This window comes from Pungitius pungitius, chromosome 14 (genome assembly GCF_949316345.1).
Source record: "Pungitius pungitius chromosome 14, fPunPun2.1, whole genome shotgun sequence".
Classification (NCBI taxonomy): Eukaryota; Metazoa; Chordata; class Actinopteri; order Perciformes; family Gasterosteidae; genus Pungitius; species Pungitius pungitius.
Genome location: NC_084913.1, coordinates 16,831,066 through 16,847,529, shown reverse-complemented (window position 1 = coordinate 16,847,529; position 16,464 = coordinate 16,831,066). Strand labels below are relative to the sequence as shown.

The 16,464-nt window shown below is 43.1% G+C and overlaps 1 protein-coding gene across 1 annotated transcript in view; it reads right to left on the bottom strand.

The window, feature by feature from the left end:
• Positions 1 to 16,464, bottom strand: part of LOC119227919 (uncharacterized) — a 42,497-nt gene that overhangs the window by 1,434 nt on the left and 24,599 nt on the right. Inside the window, exons 3-4 of the mRNA XM_062557419.1 lie at positions 15,656 to 15,797; positions 880 to 1,855 (exon numbers count right to left, since the gene is read on the bottom strand). Coding sequence (XP_062413403.1) covers positions 880 to 1,855; positions 15,656 to 15,797 — 1,118 coding nt within the window. The remainder of the gene's footprint in view (positions 1 to 879; positions 1,856 to 15,655; positions 15,798 to 16,464) is intronic.

The following is a 16,464-nucleotide window of genomic DNA, read 5'->3' as shown; positions in this document are numbered from 1 at the left end:
AAACAAACAGGTCAGAGCACTTCTTTTACCTAGGGCAGAACACTAGGCAGAAGACTGGTGCAGCAAACCACCCACAAAGTAATGGAAAGTTAATCATTTTTACACTGTCCTATTGTCCGAAATACTAACAACAGCATCTAATGTGGATTAATCCGCTGATGAAAATAGTCCAAGAAATGCATTATTTCCTTCCGTCCTTCCGTGGTAAAAAAACCCACATTGACCATGGTTATTAAAGACGGACATCTTCAGTGGGACCCAGTGGATTTGCGGAGCCGCAGACAGGAAGCCAGAAAGTGTTGGTCATTCTGGGATTTTGTGACCTAAAAACCAACGTGTGCGCTCTACACCTTACTGAGATTCCACCTCGATGAGAGCCAAGCGTCCCATTGAAAAGACAAGTTTGACATGTGAATAGCAGTATCTACCAGAAAATGATGTAACCTGTTGTTAATATGTGTAAAGTCTAAGGTTTGGAGACACTTTTGGCTTATGGAGCTCATACACAGAGCAATAGTGCAGCTGACCAGCTTCACGGCAACAGTGATTTTCCTGCTGCAAAGACACCATCATGAGTCTGAACATTAATTCAAGGAATGATTGCAGATCCACATATTCAGTTTAACTTTTATTTAGATGGTACACATGTCATCATCCAGCCACAATCCATCAAGGTTATTATTTACTACTTTTCTTGCATTTTACATTATACAGTTGAAACACTACTGTATAATAATGAAGAGTAAGTCAAACACAAAATAAATGATCAAAAAGTTTTTCAGTAAAAATTAAATATACAAGGAGTTTACTCGGAGCCAATCCTTGCCGTCTAATGATGGCATATTAACATGACCATTTAACTGTATGCAGTACGGCCCTTATTGCACATGGCAGCGCTCTGACACTTTGATTGACCCCACACCAATGGCAGCTCCAACAGCTGCTCCAGCTGCGATTCCAACTACGACCCCGATTGGACCTCCTGAAATCCCAATCACACCTCCGACAGCAGCACCACAGGCTGTTGCCACAGCTATTGCCGGAGCAGTGACAAAGTCATTGGATTTTTCCGCTTGAGATCTGGCTTGAGATCTGGCTTGGTCATATTGTCTATTCACCCGCTTCATCTCCCTGCGGTAGTCCCTTTCCTGATATCGAGATCTCAGTTCCTCCAGCTCCATCTTCCTCTTCGTCTCCATTTCCTTCAGGAGTCGCTGTTTCTCCTTTTCTATGGCTTCCTCTGCTCTGGTGAACATTTCGTTGGTGTAGTGTGTTCCTTCGTTTGCCATAGTCATCTTGGCAATTTTGTCCAAGAGCTGACTGGTTTGTTCATGGTCTTTGATTTCGTTGTTAAAGACGTGGTAGCGATTGTTGCACTGCTGAATGATGGCTAGTAGTTCAGGACTCTCGGAAATAAAGTCCTCAATGGTTTGGCTCCCCAGCTGGTCGCCATGTGTGAACAACAACATGGTGTAGTTAGCCGCATCTTCCCCAAAAGTGGTCTGAATCATCCTGACGGTGACCTGCTCCTCCTGGGTAAACCTGTTCAGATCGAGAACCACCAGGAAGGCGTGGGGACCAGGAGCAGAGAGAGATATGCACATCTTGATCTTCTTCAACACTTCTTCTTGGGGAAAATTGGTGTCAAACAGCCCCGGGGTGTCGATGACGGCAACCGTTTGACCTCCAACAACACCCTTGGCCTTTTGGCATTCAGACGTTAAGGAAGATGGCGACATCTCAGACTCAAATGCTTCCCTCCCCAGGAGGGTGTTTCCTGCTGCGCTCTTTCCCACTCCGGTCTTCCCGACTAGAACAATCCTCCATTCGTTTGGAATTGGGGTAGCTTCGAACCCTGCCGGACAGAAATACACTGCTCGTCATAACGTGCTGCCTTGTTCCCAGAGAGGGTGTTGATGGACAAATGTCAGCCGCCTTTATTTTGGTCACCTGTCATAAAGAAATAGCTGAGTGTGCGTGTCCTTTTAGCCAATGGTCATGTCAAAAGAATGAAAACAATATTTGCTTAGCATGATGCCATCGTGTCATCACGTCAAACAAGAATGTTAGTATCATATTACTATATATAACTTCAAGCTGCATTCAACGTATTTTGGCCCTGATTTAATCACTGTTTTTTTCTAATTAACTTATTGGTTTGCCTGTAACAAACTAATAAACAAAATATATTGTTTTTTTAAAAACACAACAAACTTTTATCAGAAAAACAAAGACGGCCTTGATCTGTTTGGGCCCCCACCTCCCTCTCCCCTTAATTCCTGAAAATCTCATTATTTTAGTCATCAAAAAAAACTATAAAATCCCTTTAAGATAATTCTAAAAATGCCAATAGTGCTAAGAAGTATAATTGTAAAATTTAAATTTGGAAATATTTTCACAATCACAGCAAAGGATGAACTAGCTGTGCTTCTGGTGGACTTACACAACCATTGTTACCGATAACCTAACTAACCTAACTAACCTAACTGAACAAAAACAAAATGGGGTCGTTCCTTAAACTCCAAAGTTTTATTTAGAAAATTATTACTTACTTTCCCAATCAAGTTACATTTTGTAAAACATATTTTGAAGTGAATTTACTTCAAATATTACAATTGAAGTTATATAGGTTATAAACTTATTTCCACATTTAGGAGAAAATTTCCAAACCAATTTCTCTGTGTACCCTCTCTTTTTCGCTGTCTTTCTGATGCTGTGCGTCTCGCTATCTCCCTCTAACTCTCTCTCGCTCTCCCTTTCACTTTCTCCCTGGAGAGAGCCCTGATGTTGGTTTTGCTCACTATAATCACTATAATACTGCTCACAATATTATGAAAAGTTTTTCAATCCATTATTTGAAATACGTGTCATATATTAATGGAGACATTAATAAAAGTATATCCACGAGGAAATGTCAATACAGTCCAATATCTATAGTGGTTTGAATCTTCTTTTCCACTGAACGACCATAATGACAGAAAGCCCGGGCTCTTACCTTGATAGTGTGACTTGCTCATGTCGACAAGCTACAAAGACCTTGCTGCTGTGTGTCGAGTTTCTTTCTGAAACCTTTAACTGTCATGACTTCATCATTCTGGCTTCCACATGGGCGGCACCTTTCTTGCTGCTAGACTGGAATTTCTCAGCAGATAGAAGTGCTGCATAGTTCTGAATGGAATTTCCCATTGAAAAATTTACATTTCATGTAGATAGTGCAGGTGTGTGAATGAACATTCCATTTCATGTATCTTTCCACCTCTGCAGTTTTGTAAAGAAGTTAATAAAAATAGTTCCCAATGTTGTGAGCTATTCCTTCGTTCACATTTTGTCATGAGGGCCACTTCTCTGTCTCATTGACACACATTTTGTGAGAACCAATACCTGTAATGGTTGCTTCCTTTCACCATGAGGTCTTCAACGCTGGTTTAGACAGCTTAGATGGGCTGCATCAATAAACACAACTATATCATTTGAATACAGTGCTTTGCATGTGGCCATCCCACATGAACTTTTCTACATTTTTTCTCATGGTACAACCACAGATTCAAACTTATTTCAATGGGATTTTATGTAATGGACCAACACAAAACAGTCTATCATCTGAGTCGGGGGAAGATTTACATGGATTTCAAAATTGTTTACGGATCCAATCTGTCCACAGGACAACTATTAGCCGTGTAGTCCACAAATCTGGCCTTTATAAAATAGTTGCGAGAAAAAGACTAAAGATATCCTGTTTGGAGTTGTCCTCAGGCCGTGTGGGAGACAGAGCAAACATGTGGAAGAAGGTGCTCTGGTCAGATGAGACCAAATCAGAACTTCTAGAAAACAATCTGCCCAAAAAGAATAGACGAAAATTTCCATTTCTAGATGCGCAAAGCTGGTGGCGACATACCCCAAAAGACTAGCAGGTGTAATTATAGCAAAAGGGTATTATGCCATGCATTGACTTGTGAATACTTTATTTATTTATAACCGACTGATTATTGTTTGTGTCACAATAAAATTTATTTTACACCTTCAAAGTACTATGCATGTTGTGTTTAACCAAAAGTCCATTTGTCTATTTGAGTTCCAAGTTTGTAAAAGTACAAAATGGGGAAACATCCAAGGGGAGTGAATACTGTAGAACTAATCTTCATTCTGTGTCTCAAATTTTATACTCAAACTGACATAAATCTTGTAAGTTGTTGCCAAATATAGTTTCTCCATGCCTGCAGCAAGTGTATCTGTACTGAGTTGGAATCCTCACTTTGCCTGCTCGACTGTACAGAAAAAGGTCGTAGCATAACCACTGCAGGCTCTCTGCAACGCTGAAGATACTTCATCTGGTTTTCAACATACTGATCCTCACAAATAGTAAGAAATGCAGTATTAGATACCAACAACATACTTCAAATTTCAGAACAACGTCTGCCATAAGCCATTCTTTTAAATGGTCAGCCTCTCTCAGTAAGGTCACATCTACTTGTTCTCTGGTCATATATCACATATATTCACTTGTGTCCGTTTTTTGGGATAACCACCACACAATGATTCTATTGAAATATTTAGACTAAAATCTGGTAGCCATGTTATTGATCATGCTTTTGTTTTGTCAAATCCACTCGTGTAGCAACAGTTTGGGACCTAAACCCCATCCAGCAGTGAACTGCACTGTGAACCAGACCTTTGCCCATTTGCCATTTCTCTTTCAGAAGGAACAGTATGGCTCAGTTATGTTCTCAATAATTGACTCCAATGTAGTTTAACCGTATACTATTTTACATATGCTACTCCATTTCGGGTTGGAAGCCCTTCATGATAAAACCCACTGCCAATCTGTGTACCACATTGACCCTTTGCTAAATCCCTCAGAGTGGGTTGGAGTTGTTTAATGCTGGAGTTGGCTGCTGACTTTGTTACTCACGTAACTGGAAAACATGACTCGTTCAACGTGTCTTGTTATTGTGTGCTGTATCTCTCAAGGACTTAGCTGCTAACACTCAAAGGTCCTGAAAAAATGGAGTGAGCCTTTTTTGCCTCACGGACCGGGGGTGGGGGGCTTGTGCATGAAATTGGGAGAGAAACCACTTTGTACTTTGTACCGTGATTGGGGAGCTCTGCTATGAAGCTTAAGTAAACCTGCTGACAAACCTGTATAACCTGTCCGGACAACTTACAGGCAGGTCACCATGACTTGGCAGAAGTTTGCCTCAAACATTGCTTTTTTATTAATCCCCAAGTCCCCAACCACCGGGCCATTTGGTACCCGGCCGCACCACAGAAAGAAAAAATACATGAAATGGTTTTATTTGGAAAATTAACAAATTTCTCTTGTCATATTTCCCATGCGTCACCAAGCGGGTTTTTTCCACATTTACAATTGTCGACTCCTCGCTGCGCACGGCAGTTCCGCCCACCAGCTGAAAGAGAGCGCGCGACAACACCCTCCCTCCCCAAGTCGATTGGTCGGTTCGCAACATCTACTAATATGCCCCTCCCCCCGTCGACCGGTTATTTTGTCGGGAAAGGTTGGGGACCACTTCCGTATGGCATACTGTTCTTGTATAATATACTTTTGGAGCTTACACTCTTAAAAACAATGAATATAATGTCACCAGACATGTCTGTATCCAATCAAATGAGGGGCCAAAGCATTCTTTCATGTTCTGCCAAGCTGCATGGGACACAGTGCCACAAATCTATCTTTTTAAACCTGTTCGAATTGAAATAACTTCATAAAAATTAAATGTTTTCAAAGATGTATCTTTGATAGATTAAATACTTTTCTTATTATTTCTTTCCTAAAATTGTTTTGTTTTATTCATTGCCTCAAGGCAGTGGTCCCCAAACTAAGGCCCGCGGGCCGGGTAGGGCCCGCCTCCACATTTGGCCCGGCCCCCTGAACAATACCAGAGGGGCATTATGATTTTTTTTTCAGTCTGGCCACGCAAATCCTAGACTAGCCCCTGTGAAGTAGAACGGAATAATGGAGAAAAGGTTGATTCAGAATGTAGGGTATTTAACCTGCTGTGGTCAAACGATTATTTGTTTGTTCAATGCCCTCATCTGTCAAGAGGCGGTGGCGGTTATTATTTATTTCATTTTTTTCTGTAAAAGATCCCAGAGTAGATTATTTGGTTATTATTTATTTTATTAAGTGATATTATTTATTTTCCTGACTCTTTTTTCTGTGAAGATCCCAGATTGTTATTATTTGGTTATATGTGGCATTCTGGAAAACAATAAATGTTTACATTTAGGCACCCACTGCAATCGTCACACTTTTTCTGACCCCGGCCCCCTCCAGAGAAGGGAAAAGTTATCTGGCCCTCACAGGAACAAGTTTGGGGACCCCTGCCTCAAGGCAACACTTTAGATCATTGACCATAGTCTATGCCTTGCTTGACCAACTACTGAGGGAATGGACACAGGAACATTTTATGGGTGGAAGGTTCAGGATCCAGCAGTTAGGGCCGCTCCCTCTAGCTTGATGACAGTGAGCTTGAAAGGAGTCAGGGAGATTGGATCCCTAAAACAGGTTAGCAAGACAAATAGGAGATTGGAACAATGTGTCATTCATTCATAATCATTCATTTTGAATATGACATATTAAAATGTGTGCTTCCTGATTTCTTCTTGGAGAATTCATGTCTGATGACAGTGAGTCTGTGGATCAAGATGAGGATGAAGAAATAGTAGAGGTTGTACAATTCAGGTGGAGAACAGCCCACAATGCATTCTGTTCTCGCTCAGCCATAACATTTATAATGATATCATTTCCCCTTCAGTATTTTAAGAATTGTTTTCTTTGAAGACATTCTTCGCACTATTGTAGGGCAGTCTACAAATATATGTCATACAATGAGAAGCTTTATAAATTCAAATGTTTTGCATATGAATTTTGTATTTTATTTCTTGGTTTGATACTTTCTAATTGGCATTGTTCATTTCCATTTGTAGCTAATGTGGTCAAAATGAACTCTTTCTAATTGCTTGTTTGACTAATTTCACTTATTATCTTTAGTACCCTTGTAGAATACTGTTTTCATGAGGCAACAAACCAAGATTGAGTTGGGGGTTGGGCATGCATTTAATGGTTGATATTGTATAAAGGAGCCCCAAGCTCCCTAAATATGGAATGAAATATGTTTTACCCCCCAAAATAATAAGTCATGCCATAGAGCGTTGTGCATGCCCTGCAATGCCTTAGTTTGAAATGGTTGACGGCAGTAAAACTGCTCAAAACACATCATGAATATGAAGACAAAAACAAGTTCTCTTTGTTATCATTGTGTGTCTGTGCTACAGCTGCAGATGTTGTTCAAGTGCTCTTTCTGTAATTGATTGAACAAACTGAAGATGGGGGCTCCATAATGACCGTGGCAATGCCACATATCAGCTTTGTCTCAATTGCCTAGGCTGCATCATTGTAGAACCCAGCACTGGTCTACCAGAACCTGGATTCCATTTAATTTAGGAAGATATGCTTGTCCTCCAGAGCATGATATATTTTATGCTGAGAGAAGAACATTTTAAATTCAAAGTAAATCAGTTAAACCATGTACTCGCAGCGAAAAGGATAAAATTGCAATTTTCAATCAATACTTATTTTAACTCTAACTCATTTATTTTACAATATGTCCAAGCTACAAAAAGTTGAGTTCCTTTTTCTGTATCTATTCTTAACGTTACTGACTTGGAAAGTGTTATTTCAGGTTCATAACATGAAGTATAAACAATATATATAAAACCATCACAGCCACAGTAAGATATTACTGCCTCTAAAGTATGAAAGTTAAGGAATTAAAGTGACTTTTCACTTCTAACTACGGATGAGCTGCTGTCAACAGCGCGATGGCCCCCCGGGAACGCAAGCTGCTTGTTGTGTATTTTTTTTAAACGTGTCTTAGTAGTACATTGATGTTGATAACAAGCAGTAAATGGACCCAAGGGGGGTTCAGGTGTGGAGGACAGTCTGTGTAAGGGGCGGTCTTATGTGTTTTTAAAAGCATCAGCAGCAGCAACATCAGGTAAGCCATTTCATAAACTAAGATGTGATATAAAATTCATATCGGTAGATATTCGAGTGAATTCTATTACTTAACGTTACATTTAAAAGTGAACTCTTCCAGGCTGTCGGTTTACCTGTCCCCGTCTTGAATAAATTAAATCCTCGTCGGCCCGCACTGCACGATGGCATATGCTGGGCCGCAAAGGATAGATCCGATGTGTCCTCCAAATTGGCGCCTAAAGGGCTGTGTCCCCGGACCGCGATCGGAGGAGCCGAAGGAACGGGACAGCCGAGTTGCAGCTGAAGGGACGTATGCGGTCGATGTATCGACGTATGCGTATGCAGTCTAGTGGAATTGAGACATACCCACTCGGTACCAGTCTAAATCTTGGACACACCTTCTCACTCAATTTAAAAGAATTGTGTCCAAACTTTTGACCAGTACTGTATCTGCCTACATGAGGCCCTTTAGGTCCTACATGTTGAAGCAGCTCCTCCCAGCTGCCACTTGATGTCAGTGTTGTCTGAGCTTTAGAAAGAAGGCCACCACAGGCCTTCTCGTCCACACAGGCTCCAACACAGTACCTGTTCAGTGTCCAACATTTACATTTTGTAATTGTCTTTTAGCCAGTCCTGCCAGCCTCAACAAGTCATGCCCACTGGATCCGCAATTAATTCATCCACTCCCTGATTGGTGAATGATTTACTTTGCAGATGTGCACACTGTCAAAGCTCATAGACTTGGAGCTTCTTCAAATGTACTACAAATAACACGTCACTTATTTAAAGAGTTGTGGATTGCAATTTGAAAGCCCTGCTAACGTATAATAAATAATTTCCCACCATCGTACACAGCAGACAAGGTACAGTTAGATTATGAAGCATTTGCATATAGTGACATACTGTATAAGTCTCCCAGTCTGTGTAAGGAGGCAGCCACCTTCATGACGAACTGTCAAAAAGTCTGTGGCTTTCTTCATTTGAACTAAACTCCCTCACCCCTTTGTGATTCGGTTTGATAGTGGTTGTGTTTTTAGATCGTCCACAGCCTGTGCTTTTTCTCAGAAAATTCCCTTTTCACATTAAAAGCTAGCTCTTTCAGCCGGTTAGGACTTTGTCAAATCCACCACATTTCAGTTATTGTTTCTCATCAAAGGTTTGATGAGATCTTATTCAGTGAGGAAACTGCAGCTCATAAATCAGGTTTTTGTTTATTTCTTTTGTCAGTTTTCAGAATAACTTTAACAGTGTGACAGTCAGCCATGGGAATTAATACAAATGAAAGGTTTTGAAAATACAGATGCAACACAAGCTCGTACCAATAAAAGAGTCCTCATTTATTTCTAGGCAGGAATTGTTTAAAAAAAATAATGTTGCTCGACCCAGTGTTAAACAGTTGGGCTTACAATTTGTCTATTGCTTGAAATCCGCATTTGAGTCCTCCTGTCTTCGGTCCTGGACTTTTCCACGGGACACATTAGAATCCTATTAGTGATGAATACACAGATTATTATTTAGGAATGAGTCCAGACATCAGTGATGAATGAGGGGCCAGTGTATGACTGACACTGCCAGTGTGGCCATGTGTCACTTCAGCTGCCAGGTGAGTCCCATATATAAGGACTATATTCTCTCAGCTATAATGAGAGCAAAGTCCCACACGGGTACAGCGGGTGAGCTGCTCGGCTATTGTCCCTGGTACCATTCCAGGGAAGTTTGCTTGATTGTAAGCTGTTGTGTTTTGGTCCTCCTGCGCAGAAGACAAATTCCTCCTTGTAAGCCTTCCTTTATTCGGTCAAACCTCCATCACACACAACAGGTACAGAGTCGCTATGTCTTCCATGGATGCAGAGGAAAAACAGTGGCGTGAAGTTGAACTGTTTCAGGGTGATAATAAGCCACACCCCCTTTCTGTCGCAACTATGAGGCAATTCATTCGAATGGAAGACAAATAGTTCCCATGCGAGTCTGCAACAAAGAACATATCCTCAAGACTATTTAATAGATAAACTAAATTTTAGACTTTGCATGCAGGTGTTTTATATTAAACAACACTGCTCATTGTAAGGCACTGTAGTAATACTTTTTTTCCCGAGATTTCTTGTTATTGAGAATGTGTTTGAATGAATTGAAAGAAATATTGGCGTATGTTCATAGAAGGAAGTAACCAGTGAGCTATTTACTTTTATAAATCCCAAATGAAGCTGTAAGTGTTCAGCTTCTACCCGCCAATGTTCAACCCGACATGGTCAGTAAAGCAGCTTATCAATGCTGATGCATGGAGATGAACTGCTGATCAAAGGGTGAATACGGTAAATCATCGAGATCACTAGTTCACAACAAATTCTTTTCCAGTTTTTCTTTGGTGCAACATAACACATGATAAGTCTTACTAAAATGATGGCGTCTATAAAAGGACATTTATAGGTGAACACTTTAGGACTGACGATGGATCGTAAGAGAGCTGTCCCTGGCTTTATTTTCACTCTGCAGGTGACTGGAGAAGATCACCATGGCAACTCCTCTTCTCCAACGAGCTCTAATACCCTCAGCGATAGTTGTGTACAGCTTGTCTCTGTACAGTACTCTGGATCTGTTACAATGGAAGATAAACCATAAAAAAATCAATAAAGTAATGATGTCATCAGGTGAGATGGCATACAACCCGTGCAATTGGTCAGCGCTCTGGAAAAATGTTATTCTCTGTGATTTATCGGTTTTAGAACTGGGTAGAGATCCAAAATGCGTCAATCCATTAGCGTCAACAATGATTTTATCAGGTGTTAACAGCATTTTGAGGGGCTTAACACTGCTGCCTACATTAAGCGAGAAAATGGAGAAACCTACTACGAGCCTGAAACATTGATGTCAGACCTTGTTGGATGTGGCATGCCGGAGAACTGTCAACAACCAACACTAGAAGAATTAAGCGTCCTTAGAATCGAAACAAACGAGTCCCATGGTGGGGCGATGGTGGCGCATGGAGTAGTGCAGTGCGCTGGGGGCAGCAAAGTTGGTGGATCGAATCCCAGCTGCCCCATGTGCCATGCCGAAGTGTCCCTGAGCAAGACACCCAACCCCTAATTGCTCCCCAGGCAAAAATGTATGCATGGGTTATAATGCAATGTAAGTCGCTTTGGATAAAAGCGTCAGCTAAGTAACATGTAATGTAATGCATGCAAGCCTCCCCAAACACGCACCGTAAAGAGAATACACAAGTTGTATGAAACGGAGTGACGGCGTTACAACGGGCACCAAACTGTTGCTCTCACTGACAACATGCAGACACACACAGTAGTCTGAAATACAACATCTGCACTGTGTGGAAGCTGTTTTTTTCTAGCTGGTCATATTGTTCAGAAGAAGAGAGAAACCATTGCACATAACATTTAAATAGGCCAACATGCATAAGTTGCTATGACAGAATATTGCAGTGAAAATAAGAGAACTAGAGATCTCAATTATATTGGATGTCAAAAACTGGTTCTAGGGGAAAAGCCAGTGTAAATCCTCACAATAAACTCTCATTACACCCACTGTCTCTCTTGTAAATATGACAATACGACTGCTGTGCTGTGGACGCAACATCCCGGCCACTAAAACAGAAGGGGGCTTAGAGCATAGCCTACAGAATATTAAAACTGATTGCATGTCAGATAACAGATGATGGATGTAAATATAGGTCATAGGTTTTGTTGAGTCAGCTAACGCAGAGTGGCATCATAACACTCTGATCAACTGTGAGGGGAAGAACTGGGAACAGCATCTGCCTGAGGATGTGTGCTCTGATCATCCTACTGTACTGCTACAGAAAGTAAACCAAAAAGTGAAACCCAGTGCCCACAGTCCTCCAGCTCTGCTACAGAGTACACTGCTTTCAGTATTTCCACTAAACGAGGCATGCTTTGAATCTTTACTTGCTGGTAGAGGGCGAGATGGAGGAAAGCTGGAAAGAGCAACAATTGGCCAAGAAGCTACGTTTTCTTGGGACCGAGCTGGCACCAATGTTAAAATATGGATCGAGCAGAGAGCCAATAGGATGCTCAGAAGCTAAAAAGCCTCCACGCACAGAAGGGCCTTTGATTTGTCTTGTGTCGAACAAACACAAGTAGAACGGATGCTGTCAAAGTGTAACAACTTTGCTGCTGTAAACTGGCTTTTGGATCGATTGGTGGTCACAGCCGCCCCATGTCGCATTGACCGCTCGCAGGGAAACAAGTTCTTTTTTGTCACTTTTATGAATAGTGAATATGCTCTTACAGAGTCTGTGACACTCTGGATAGTACTAGCCGTCTTCTCACTGGCGCTGAATATGAGGCTTAGTGCAGTCGGTGGTGTCAAGGTCCTGCTAGTTATTGGCTGTGGAGCAGTACAAGCGTGACTTTGTGCTCAGAAGGATGCAGTTGAAGGAGCCATAGGGTCACCCAGGGACTGTTAGTGTTTGCACCTGCAGGCCACAGAGGCCACAAGGAATCAATTGGAGGCAGCTGTGAGTCAACCAAGCTGTCTTTCCAGGGAGCCTGCAGACAATTGGTGTTTCTATTGAGGGGAAAATCTAGACTGGGGCTTTTTTTCATACATATTTTTGGACTTCCTGCTCTGGACCTTTAGTTAGAACATTTTCTTAAAGATTAAAATCACTTTGAACATCCCTCCATTCTCTTTGTCGCTTTGTCAATACTGTTTGATCAAAACGAATAAGCATACCTGTAGCCTTAAGAAATGGTGTAATTAAAGTAAAAACTTTCACTATGATAAACAAATAAATAAAGTTCACACACAGGAAGAGGAGGACTGAATCGGTGGGGTTATACTAATCAGTAATGCAACGTGACATTGTGTAATCATATTATATTGAAAAATATATTCAATTTCTAACTCCAATGTGCCTTTGGACAGAAAAAAATAAATTCAAGTAGTAGCTAAAGAATATTCTCTTAGGACATCTAAGAAGTTTGCATTCATGTTTTGCCACCAGTTAACCAATTACCGCTATAAATAAATTTTGATGAATTCATTACGATGACGGGGCTCTCATCTCAAAGGAGTCCCATGTTATAATTACATTGTGATGCATATTTAAACATACAAGAGAATTATTCCATTTAGTTTGAGGAGCTGCGCAATGCACACACATTAATCGATGGATCGTTTTATTGACAACAAGATTATATTCAAGACATATTAGGCTTTATAGATTATATGGGATGTTACTTTCTTTTCTGATTAGAGCTCAAATAGGCACAGAGGGATTACCAGCAAGACCTGAAGATAATCATACCTCTGTAATCACATGTGCAGGACATGCAGCAGAGCATGCAGACGTACATGCACACTTTGGATCAGCGGCCATGCTTCACAGCCATGATATTTATTTCTGAGCTGAAAATGATCTTGTCTCATGACCAGATGTGAACCGTGGCTCACTTTAGGAGTCCATTTAATTTCCTTCAGTGAAATATATATTGTGTGCAAAAAGACGGTAAATGAAGACGTAAACAAACCTTGTGAGCCTCTCTGTGGAATCCCACCACAACATGGTCTCAACTTTTGTAGTATAAAAGAACGACAGATGCATTTGTTGTGCAAATGGACATTGTCAATAAATGTTTATTCAACATTGAACACAAAGACTCTACAACAATGCTAGCAGCCCTGTGAGGCAGTGTTCAGGCACATTGGGGCTTTTCCCTGAATGCTAATCTCAGTATGCGGACATCTCACATTGGCAAAGATAGCATGCAGATGCTAAACTGGAACAATATTTATCAGTCAGAATCAGCCTTGTTGGCGAATTGGACTTTTTTTCATTGTTCTCCACATACAAAAGAAAAACATACAGATATGTGAGTGTAAACAATTATCCAAAATATTTTTGTATATACATATACACAAGGGGCCGCTTAGGACTATTGAGACACTCTCACGTTCGCTATTGAAATGCTTTCACGCACACAACTACTGTTAACACAAATAGAATAATTTATCATATAAGTAAAATACGATACATCAGGAAGACGGACCGCTATTGGGAGGTTCTGAGGAGACAGAGAGGTAATCCCCAGCGAAACCCCAAACGCCAAGGGTCTTCCCCCGAATGGCGACACCACAAACCCAATGGAGCTCGACCTAGGGTACCAGGACGACAGGTCGATCCAGACAGCCCATGGGAATATCGTCCAATTTCAACGCCTATTGCCGGCTCCATCACCGGCTCTTGGCAAAAAGGTTGATACAACGCCTGCCCATTCACCACTCCCAAAAAGGGTTCCGAAAAGTAGACGGAACAGCGACAAATCTGGTGATCCTCGCAATTCGGGAGGCCAAGTGAAGGACTAAGGGATTATATGTAGCTTTATTTAGGAATCAGGAATCAGGAAACGTTTATTGCCATTATATGTTAGACATACATGGAATTTGACTTGGCGGTTGGTGCATGATGGACAACAGTACAATAACGACAACGTAGTGCAGCAATAAGATAAAAATAAAATAAAAGTATAATAAATATGTGCTATGGGTTTGTACGCTAAATCTATGGATAAAATTAAAAATTAAAAATAAAGATAAAGTGCACCAGCTAAACAGAAAGTGACAAGTGACAAGTGAAAGTGACAAAGTGAATGTACATGAGAGTTAGAGTCAGTCAGGGGGGGCCCCGGGCTCTGGGGAAGGGAAGAAACTGTTAGTGTGGCGGAAGGTCTTAGTCCTGATGGACCTCAGCCTCCTGCCGGATAGAAAGGGCACAAACAGTTCATGTCCAGGGTGAGAGGGGTCAGCTACAATCTTTCTAGCCCGCTTCAATGTCTCGGAAGCAAACAAGTCCTGGAGGGACGGTAGATTGCAGCCAATCACTCTCTCTGAGAGAATTGACCTGAGGAAAGCCTTCGATAGTGTTGCCCACCAGACAATCTTAAGGGTAGCACTTGAGGCCGGAGTGTCAAGGCGACTGGTGCAGGTAGAGGCAGGGAGGACTCAGATGCAGAGTTTTCCAAAAAAAAGTGTTATTTAATAAACCCAATTCGAGGACGGCTGTGCACCAACGCCGGGTAACACTCAACAATGACGCGACAGGGGACAAGAGGCACACAGGGCTTAAATACACTAGGGAGGTGCAGGTGATTGGACACAGGTGGAAACAATCAGCCAATAACAGGACAAGGCAGGAAGTGAAGCTAACCCAGGGACACAAGAGATATGCAAAACTACAAAATAAAACAGAAAACACGGGGTCTGCCGGGGCGGCAGCTGGGCCTCAGGGTCTTGGGGGGTCTGCCGGGGCGCCGGGCTCTGCGGCTCCGGCGGTGTGTCAGTCTGGGGAGCCGGGCTGTGCGGCTCCGGCTGCATGGCGTGGGCCGCCGGCCCAACCCCTGACCTCACCCCCCCCTCAAGGGCTGGATTCCAGATGGACTAAGGGACGGGAGTGAGGGGGCACGATCAGGGGTCGTGGGGACGGGGCTGGCAGAGACAGGCGTCGGGGGGCTGGAGACGGGGCCAGGGACAGGCGTCAGGGGGGCTGGAGACGTGACGGGCGGAGACGGGAGTCTTGGGGCTGGGACGGGCGGAGACAGGAGTCTTGGGGCCGGGACGGGCAGAGACGGGAGTCTTGGGGCCAGGATGGGCGGAGACTGGCGTCTTGGGGCCAGTTCGGGCGGAGACTGGTGTCTTGGGGCCGGTTCGGGTGGAGACCGGCGTCATGGACGGTGTCACTGCGACCCAGCGCGGAGATCTTTGCGCTGCGGCCCAGGTCCAGGACGTGGGGGTCGTAGGTGGCGTGGAGGTGGGCGGCCAACTCCAGCACCTGCTCCCAGCGTGGAGATGGAGATATGCAAGCCCTCTCGGTGGCCCCATTGTGCTTGGAATTTGCACCCGGTATGGTGAAGGCCTTCCTACTTCCTTCCCCTGGCTACATTCCTAAGGTCCCGTCCGCTTCGGTCGGGCCTATTGTGCTGCAGGCTTTCTGTCCTCCCCCGTTTCTGACGTCGGACCAGGCGAAGCTTAACCTCCTCTGCCCAGTCAGAGCCCTAGACTTGTACGTTCGCAGGACCGCCCTGTGTAGGCTCTCCAAACAGCTGTTTGTATGCTTCGGGCCCCCCAATACACCCACAGCGTTTTTACGCAGCTCGAGTTCCCTGAGAGGGAACGTCTCTCGGTTACGTATGTAACCTTCGAGACGCTGCGTAAACGTTCTGCCATACTCCCGGCATGCCCGTGGCACTGGATTCGGCCCTTCAGAGATGAATGGTCCTGCGCTTCGGGTCCCTTTATAGCGCCCTGGTCCCGGCGTCGCTCTCCTATGACGTACCAGCTCGCCATTGGTTAGATTTCACACTTGCTTCATGATGCGGTCACGCAGAGGCGTTCCCACAGCGTCTTTATGCAGCGTCTCGTTCCCTGCAGGGAACGAAGGTTACATACGTAACCGAGAGACGTTCATTCAGCGGTGTAAGCTGGTACAAACTAGGTAA